Source organism: Trichechus manatus, unplaced genomic scaffold, assembly GCF_000243295.1.
Source record: "Trichechus manatus latirostris isolate Lorelei unplaced genomic scaffold, TriManLat1.0 scaffold00095, whole genome shotgun sequence".
NCBI lineage: Eukaryota > Metazoa > Chordata > Mammalia > Sirenia > Trichechidae > Trichechus > Trichechus manatus.
Window position 1 is genome coordinate 5,511,968 of NW_004444031.1, and position 9,849 is coordinate 5,521,816.

The 9,849-nt window shown below is 33.9% G+C and overlaps 1 protein-coding gene across 3 annotated transcripts in view; it reads right to left on the minus strand.

The window, feature by feature from the left end:
- The window catches only part of RGS18 (regulator of G protein signaling 18), a 44,559-nt gene extending 35,248 nt beyond the window's left edge, over positions 1-9,311 (minus strand). For 2 of the 3 annotated variants that reach the window (XR_002825005.1, XM_004382563.2), the window contains exons 1-3: positions 8,889-9,311; positions 8,344-8,445; positions 7,214-7,275 (exon numbers count right to left, since the gene is read on the minus strand). Coding sequence is in view for 2 of the 3 variants with exons in the window: in XM_004382563.2 (XP_004382620.1) it covers positions 7,214-7,275; positions 8,344-8,445; positions 8,889-9,007 (283 nt within the window). In the remaining variant the exon portion in view is untranslated. The remainder of the gene's footprint in view (positions 1-7,213; positions 7,276-8,343; positions 8,446-8,888) is intronic. The other variant, XM_023737018.1, reaches the window with a different exon arrangement.
- Between the last annotated feature and the right edge of the window lie 538 nt (positions 9,312-9,849).

Genomic DNA, 9,849 nt, shown 5'->3' on the forward strand with positions numbered 1-9,849 from the left:
GTGAGCATAGCACAACCAAAGTTAAAACGAGTATTTGACACATACGGATGGGTATAGCGTATTGGTATACTGGTAGGTGCAGGTGTATACATAGGTAAGGACACATAGAAGTATCTATTGGTATGTGTAAATACAAATACGTGGGTGCAGGCACATCTATTCATTGAAGACACAGATAAGGATACTCCACAGATGTAACCGAACACTTTCCAAGATTGGTTTTCTGGGTTTGAAAGCTTAGGACTATATTCTCATGGGACAACTCAGTCAATTGGCATAACATGGCTCACAAAAATCATGATCTGCATCGTAATGAAGTGAGTAGCATCTGAAGTCTTCAAAGCTTGTGAGCAGCCATCTAAGACACAAGTACAGGTCTCTGCCAGGAGCAGAACAGTAAGAGGGTAACCAAATGGTCAGAGAAGAAGCAGGCCTACATGAGGTACAACCTCATCTATCCTGAGACCAGAAGAACTAGTTGGTGCCTGGCTACCACCACTGATTGTTCTGACCAGGGTCACAACAGATGGTCCCAGATAGAATGGGAGAAAAATGTGGAGCAGAGCTCAAATTTTTATTAAAAAAAAAAGCCAGACAAACTGGAACAGTAGAGAATAGAGGACTTGCTGAGACTATTGCCCTGAGAGACTCTTTAAACCTAAAACCAAGCCTGTCCTCTGAGACCAACTTGTAGCAAAATAGCAGAGTGACACACAAAATAAAATATATTACCCATAAGATCAGTGCTGTATTTAAAAATCATCATTATAAGACCAAAAGGTCAACAATTAATTACTCAAAAGCAAAGATGAGAAAATAAGAGGGCAGGGAAACTAGAGTACTGGAAATGCAACAAACAGAATACAATTAAAGAGAGTATGGACATATTGTGATAAATGTAACTAATGTCACTGAACAATTTGTGTGGAAATTGTCAAATGGAACCCTAACTTGCTGTGTCAATTTTCACCAAAAAACTCAATGATTTTTTTTTTTTTTTAAGTGCTTGATATAACCTGGGATTAGAATTCACACTGGAAGAAACTGGCTAAATGTGTCATACAAATATGAAATGCTTATAATTGTATGTTTCTACATTGAAACTCTTGCATCTGTTGGAGTATTCTTCTGATGCCAAGAAACTCAATGAAACAAAAAGTCAATAAACTCTGAAGTTGGAAACCCAACTACAGTATAATCTCTTAAATACTAGGTTGCATTGTTTCTCTTTTCATATTTGGCTTCATATCTCTTGGTCTGGCACAGAATGTTGTGGTTTCTTTTGTGTGATCCATTTATAATTTACATTGGCTTTTGTATACTTTTATTCTTTAGAAAGATTAAAAAATTGAGTGTTTGTTTTGGGTGAGCTTGTTCCAGAAATTTGACTTTGCAGAACATTGGAATCCCTTATGCTGCAGAAAACTGGTTTCTGAAAATTGGGAAGAGCAACTTGAAAAGCCAGAAAGTGAAAAGTGTAACAAGAAGTGCCCATTTCCTTCCTCAATAGAGAAATACGCATTTCCTTGCAGCCCTCACTCAAAGTCAGTACTAAAGTATTTTCCATGGCATAATCAGTTCGTATTTTTAAATTAGAGGGTGGAATGACCTACATATTCTACTTTCATCTTACGTATTCTATTCTCAGAATTAATCTTAATAGAACCACAATTCAGGGTGTAAAAGTCTAAGTAAATATTTATTAAAAAAAACGTTAAAAATACTGGAATTATTTGCAATGTCTGGAAACAGTACACAGAGAAAACAGTTATGTTGTAGTGGGGAGATTTTCTTATTGATAGAAACTCTTCATAGGAAATAATTCTCTTTCAAATCTTCAATTATCAACTATGTGAGATAGTTCAAAAATTTTTCTATGTAACTCAGGGGCCCTGGTGGTACAGTGATTAAGTGCTCAGCTGCTAACCAAAAGGTTGGCAGTTCGAACCCACTCCGAGAGAGAAACATGGAGCAGTCAGCCTGGGAAACTGCATGGGACAGTTCTGCTTTGTCCTATAGGGTCGCTATGAATCGCAATCAACTCAACAGCAGTGGGTGTTTATATGTAACTCAGTGACTCTTCCCACGTTCTAGCTGTGCACCTATAAATCCCCAAAAAAATTCTAAAAAGATTTACCAGCACACTTCACAAAAGTTCAAACTCTAACCTGTGATCTTGTTTTTCCTCCTCTATTTCCCATCTATAAAAGGCAATGTTATCTTCCTATCGATAAGGAGTAAAATCTAAAGATCTTTGGCTCATCCTTTTCTTCATTTCCTGTTTTTTTATCTCTTCACTGTACAACATACATACAAATTCAGTCAGTTATCAAGATTATCAGTTTTCCTTTCAAATGGCCCTTTGCTCTGAGGTTGACTTTATGTTTGGAATAGCCTTGTATGTAGGCCATATTATGTGCATAGAATTCTACCTTTCTATCCACCGCAGTTAGCTTTATAAAGTCTCCCAAAATCTGCCCCCAACTTGATTTCCTAACGTGTTCATGACATTTTGCCTCAGTAAAAGTAAAATCCTTGCCTTTTTAGATTACATCAAAATCTTTTTTTTTCCTAGCCCTTTTTATGTCTTTTTCTCTGCCAGTAATTTTCTTTTCTTCTGCCTGTTGAATGATTGCACATATGTATTTGATCTCCTTTAATGATTTGCTAAAGCCTACATGATACATCACAGTTCTATAGTATTTTAAAAAAATCTAGCCAATTATTTTCAGTTATACTTTATTCTACTGTATTTTTTACTTTCAAAGATGTTTTACACAAAACCATACAAATATACGAGCACAGGCACATAAATATGTGTATGTGTAGAGTTTATTGGAAGTAATTGAGTTCCTAAATTCAAACTGGTAACATTTACTTTTATAAACTTACTCTGTGAGAAGACCGATGAAAACTAATCTGAAATTGATAATTATAGATGACTGGTGTAGTCTGATATTGGTTTTTGATCTATTACTGCTTGTCATTTTTATTAAAGAGCGTTTAGAAATTGATACATTATTTTAAACTGAACTTCATACTTTTTTCAAATTTTCTTTGTGTTTATTTTTTTAAGTTTAAAAGCATTGAACTACATTTTAAAATGAAATTTAAATAAAATAGTGGAATTTTTAGAACAACTCCATGGACCTTTTAGTTTCTCTGGAACTAAAACCCCTGATATCTCTGTTTTAGTCTCATCTGTCTATTGTCTAAACCACCCTCCCTTTTACAAGTTATACTTTCCAGTACAGAGTTGTTTTGTTTTTAGTTCCCTAAAAGAATTGCTCTATTTTGTGCCCCTATGATTATGTTGCTCTCTGCTTGGACAGTCTCTTTCTCTTCTTGTCCATCTGGTGAATTTCTATTAATCACCTAAAACAAAGGTGTCCACTCTGTGTCTCCATTCTAGAAGATGTTAATAATCAGTCTACAGTGATTATAATATCCATCATTTTTGTCAAACTGAATGCTCAAATTTTTATTGTATCTTGTTTGATTTACAACTTCACATCCAGCTTGCCTAACACTAAGAAAAATTTCATTTCCTTTATATAGAAATTTGAGAAACTTACACATTTAATCAAAGGAAGATTCTACAAAATTTGACAGAGAAACTCCTTTCTTGAAGTGTGTGCCACAATGTTTCTCTTAAAATGTGTGTGTGTGTATAATTTGCTTTGGATCAAGTCCATAGAAATAAACTGAATTTTAAGGATGTTAACCCAGAGAGTTATGCTTTTTAAGTTATGCTTTATAACTTAATATTATAAGAAGCATTGCAATTAAAAATAATGATATATTAATCATATGGGTTGGATAAAAGAATACTAGTAATATAACTCTTTCATGAATTGAATATCACTTAATTAGCACTTTGATCATTAGAGAGATGATAATAATGTCCAAATGGATCAGTAGTGGTTGTTATTCCCCTGGATTTCTCTTGATTTCAAATGCTGATATTTTTCAGCTCTTTAGTATTTCAGCCAGTAGAGTGACTGATTTAATTTTGACCATTTGGTTTTGACTACTAGTCAAACAGAATGATTACAGAATGCCAGGTGGGAGTTTCCTGTAGGACTAATTATCTTTTTTTTTTCCATGTACTGATACCTTTAATTAGAATACGATTTCTTGTATTTTTTTTTTTGTTGTTGTTTATGGTTGTAGACTAAATGAAGTTTACATTTCAAGTTAGTCCCCCATACAAAAATTTATACATATATTGTTGTGACCCTAATTGCTCTCCCCATATTGTGACAGCACACTCCTCGTTTCCAGCCCTGATTCTCCATGTCCATTCAGCCAGCTCCTAACCCTCTCTGCCTTCCCATCTCACCTCTGGACAGAAGCTGCCTGTTTAGTCTCTTGTATCTACTTGAGCTAAGAGGCACACTCCTCACGAGTACCACTTTATGACCCCCTGTAGGACTAATTACTTTGATAAATCATTCTTTTCCTTGAATGGATAATCAGAGTATGATAAAATTGTTATATATAAATTTATTAAGTTAAATAAATTGAGTTTGTATATTACTTTTAATCTAAATTTTGACCCTCTAACTGGTATTTATCAAATTGGGAAGTAGGTTGGAAAGATAGAAACATATTATTATGCTTATTGTTGACAATAATTGTTTGTTTCCATAATAGTATAATGTATTTATATTTGATAGTATCTAAAATTTATTGGCTTTTTATTCACTATCTCAAATCTACTACTCTTCATAGTTGAGGAAGCGTAAGACCAGAGTGATCAGTGAGTTTAACTAAAATTATACAACTGTTATGTCACGGAAGATAACAAGAAATCAAACAGCAAAGGAACCCTGAACTAGTTCCTGACAACAAATTCTCTTTTATGGCCACTTAATACTAACAGGGGATGTGCTTGTTTTAGGGATCCATATATGAAAAGATTTCTGCTTTCTTCTAATAGTCCAATTACCTAAAATAAACTCCATTCCTCTTTTTTCCCTTGTTCTTACTGGTGAAGGGACTAAAGGCAAGAGATGTACCAAAACGTTTGGAAATAAGAGGAGATAAGAGAAACAAATTTTAGGGAATGAATCATGGAGGAAATTTTTACACAGCTTGCTATAATTCGCCTACTAAGAATTGGAAAAACCCTGGGCCGAGACTGTGGCAGTGGATATAGTTAAGATGGACGGGTTCAACATACGCTTGGCAAGGATTTTAACAAGAGTTGGGAAATGAGTAGATACTGGGAATGAGGGAGGGTAAGTAGTAGTAGAGGATGGCTGTTTAAGTTACTGTTTTTCAAATTGGGGGTGATAGTAACATTAATGTGCAGTAACGGATAGGGGAAGAAGGAACAGATTATATTTTTGTTGTATAAACTTCCTCTCTTACCACTATTCTCCATTCTCATGAATTACATATTTGCCTATATTTAAGCCTTGATTAGTCTACTTACATTTTTCTTTCTGAGTCAACATTCAGAGTGGTGATCCATTTGCATAGGAAGAGGGAAAGTTTTCAGGGCTAGTCAGCAGAAATAGAATTCTGAACATGAACAAGCCACCAAGACATTACAGAAAGTTGGACAATTTTAAGGGGTGAGGGGAGAGGACCAGAAAATAAGCTCAGACAAGAAAAGTTGGTATTTCATCAAATGCAGTACAGTACTTGAATCCGAATTACAAGCCCTCTACTCCCAGCTTCCCTGGCAACAGGAACTACTTCTTACAGTAGACACCTCAAGATGCGAAACCCACTAGTAAATGCTGTAAACAGTAGTTATATTAGTCTGGTTAGCCTCATCTTGGAATGCTCTGAGGAAGAGCTGAAAAGGATTTCTGTTTCAGACAAAGAATGAAGTAAGGAACAGGAGAAATTTGAGGTATCAATTAGAGCTGTGGGTTTGAGGAAGTGTCTTGGCATTTGGGTTGTGACGGAGTGTTAACTCGTGCGGCAGACTCTGACAGGTTCAGTTTAGAGAATAAGCTCTGTGGTCGCCTAGCCTAGTCATTTCCTCTGTTCAGCTTGTCAGGTTCGTCCTCTGAAAGAAATCATCCACTAAGTAAAGCCAAAATGTCTCACCTCACTTACTCTATGTAAATTGACCGTAAACAGTAGCAATCCGGGCAGTCTGCCCTCCAACCGATGCTTACTCTTAAGGTTAGTAAGTCAAAAAGGGACTCAATATTTGTCCCCACCTTCCATCTCATCCACAGAGCTCCACCTTAAGTCCTCACCTACTTTTTAACTTTTCTACAAAATTCAGTTTTAAAAATATACAATTGATATAAAGGCCACAGAGTGAGACATTTATAAAACTGAAAAAAAAAAAACTACTACTCATTTTTATGAGGTTTCCCTGAATGTCCGTCAAAGAACTACTTTAAACTTTGATAATCTTAACAATAAAAATGACATAGACAATTTAGAATTTAATAAAACTAACAGTTTTCTAGGAACCCTGGTGGCACGATGGTTAAGTGCTCGGCTCCTAACCTAAAGGTCAGCAGTTCAAACCCACCAGCAGAGCCACAAGAGAAAGATGTGGCAATCTACTTCCGTAAAGATTAAAAGCTTTGGAATCCCAATGGGGTGGTTCTTCTCTGTCCAATAGGGCTGCTATGAGTCAGAATTAACTGGACTGCACACAACAAAAAGAGTTCTGTGCAAATCAGAAAAGTTAAAAATTTTAAAACTGTTTACCACAGTCCAGAGAAATACTAACAAATCAGCTGTAATAAGTAGTACTTAATAAAATGAGGATATTTTAAAAACTTTTTTCATTAGTTGACTATTCTATCTGGAGTCCTTTGATCAGAAACTCAAAGTGCTGTAAATTACAAACCATCAAGAACCCTTGACTTTTATGACAGCAGTTTTGTATAATTAAATATATACTTTATGTAATTTTCCATTAAGAAATAAAGTATTTGCAGTTCAACCACGTATATGAGACCAAATGGGCACATCGGCCCAAAAAACAAAGATGAGAAGGCAGGAAGGGACAGGAAAACTGAATGAACGGAAATGGGGAACCCGAGGTCCAGAAGGGGAGAGTGTTGACACATCGTGGGGTGTCATAAAACAATTTGTATATTAATTGTTTAATGAGGAACTAATTTGCTCTGTAAACTTTCACCTAAAGCACAAAATAATAAAATAAAATAAAAACAGACTTACTGGACTGGAAAAAAATAAATAAAAATATTTGGGAGACAATATCACTAACCTTTGTGGGAAAGCAGTTTGTCAAATGATTCACCCCATTTCACTGCCTCTTCAGGGGAGACTCTGTTCAAGAAACAAAATATTTTATAATGGAATGTGCAGTAAGTCTGTTTATGAATCTGTTCTAACATGTGTTATGTTACTGCTCTTTTCAGTCATATTTCAAAGGGTTTCTCCTTTCATTATTATAAAATGAAAGTTGTATTTACATTGGTAGCTTCAAGCACATTAGTCACTTTTTTTGGCATTTTGCATATATATTTATATATTTAATATATATTAATATATTAAAAATATTAAATATTTTCTCATGGGTGTGTGAAATGTTTTAAGGAAAAATTAATTATGTGTTATATCAAAGAGCACAAAAAAAAAATAAGAAGAAATCAGGTCAACTATGTTTTAAAATCCAACAAATAGAACTTAAACTGACAGTATCTTTCAAAGTTTTTTTTTGTGTGTGTGTGTGTGTGTGTGTGTGTGTGTGTTTAATTGCAATTTCCTTGAAGCTCTTACCACAACGTGTTGCAGAAAAAAATTATTTTAGTAGATACAGGAACTTTGATAAAATTTCAAAGGCATAAGAACTATTTTTTAGAGATGATGATAATTTAGAGCTGAAACCATTTTTTCTTAGATATTTTGTTGGTCATATTTCAAATCTGAAAGAATTATATTATTTAGTATTAAGGCTATCATTTTCATTTTGAATAAAAATGACTAAAAATTTCAAATTTATAATTATTTGAATTTTATTTTCTCCTATACATAGGGCATTTTTTCAAACTACCAAAGAGATGAATAACTCTTTCCTACTACAGTATTGAATTGTGAAAACTCTTAAATTAATGAGTATTTCATCAGTTTATAAGGAGTAAAATATATCATTTAACATTGACAGATATATAATTTTAAGAGTACCTTTAAATTTTTATATGATTATTAATTCAAGCTACTAAAGTGGTTTAATTTTATGAAATATTCCTAGTTTCTTGAAATGAAAACTTTAACCTTACTTATATTACTATATAATTTCCAGTAAAATAGAAAGCCTTAATGTTCTTTTCTTTTTTAAAACTTTAATGATAGAGTCATTAAAATCTCCCCACAAAAGAATTATAAGTTATTTACCTTGTATGTTTGGCCAAGTGCCCAGAGGTACTGGAATGAGTCTTTTCATGAAACTCATGTCTCTGAAGGAGGAGACTTAGCCTATTTCTTTTTTCCTTAGCTCTACAATAAAAAGACATCAACTTCAGGACAATTTAAATGACAGTCAAAATCTCTCTGACTACCAAACAAGCTTAGAATTGGTAATCACCTGAACACCTCTATGCTCACACCGAAACACTCAGTCTCACTTGGGTTTTGCCTAGCGAAACCCACTGAAATACTATGTATGTGGACGGATTAGCATAGCATATGTGAAATACATTTCTCTATCTCTCAGTGGCAATAAAATATTTGTGATTGTATTTTGACTAAAGATTTTGTTAGTTCTGTGTGGCTGTAACTGTTATACTTTTTTTGTAATGAAAAAGCACTTTGGATTTAAGTTGTTTATTAATGAAAAGCTCTTTCTTTCCCTACTGCCACCAGATATTTCAAACACCAGTACTAACAAATATTTGACATCAATTATGTTTTAAAAAGTATAAGACCAAAAATGGCTTTACCTGATTTTGGCTTCTTTGCTCGTTTCTTCTTTTCCTAAACCATGCACCAACTTGAAAAAAGGTTTTTCTTTTGATTCGCACATACTTAATTGGGAAAAGAAAACCAACGTTGTTTCCATCTTGTCTCTCTAAAATGAAGAGAGTTCTAATTTATTACGTCCTGGTCTAGTTCACTTGTTAATGTTACTTTATAGTTATACATGGTAAAATAAAAAGCCATCTCAACTCTTTCAGCAATGCTTTAAAAAAAAGTCAAGGGCTGTGTTTCTTGCCGCTGTAGAAATGTAGAACTGAGGAACTGAAGTGCAGTTCAGTCTTGAGTTGTTTAGGGAAGTGATACTACAAATTTGCAAAATGACTCTTGGTCTACAAGATAAAGGCTAGTATTAGCACAGTGCACTTCTCGTTCGTTTGTGCAATCGGAATGATGCTTTAATAGACCCAAATGACACTGTCATTTCCCACAGGAACTGGTTTTAAAAGTGTTTAATGTGTGTAAAATGTGTTAAAACGAGTCGTGGCAAAGTATTACATAAGCCTTTAGGAGCTGTTTTCCCATGTTCTTAAAAAAAAAGGTATTTTTACATTTTTCAAAATTATATTGTGTTAAGTAAATTACATTTATTTAGCATAATACTACCTAACTTTAATTATATTTACATAATACTATGCTGCATTGAAATGAAGAATATAAATCATAAACTTTTATAGTTGAAAAGGACAGTAGAAAGCATTTAATTCAATAATTCTTAAGCAAAGGTCCAGGGAATGATTTTTTAGTTTTTTTTGTACTTTAGATGAAGATTTACAGAACAAACTAGTTTCCCATTAAACAGTTAATACACATATTGTTTTTCGACATTGGTTAACAACCCCATGACATGTCAACACTCTCCCTTCTCGACCTTGGGTTCCCTATTACCAACTTTCAGGTCCCCTCCTGTCTTCTAGTCCTTGCCCC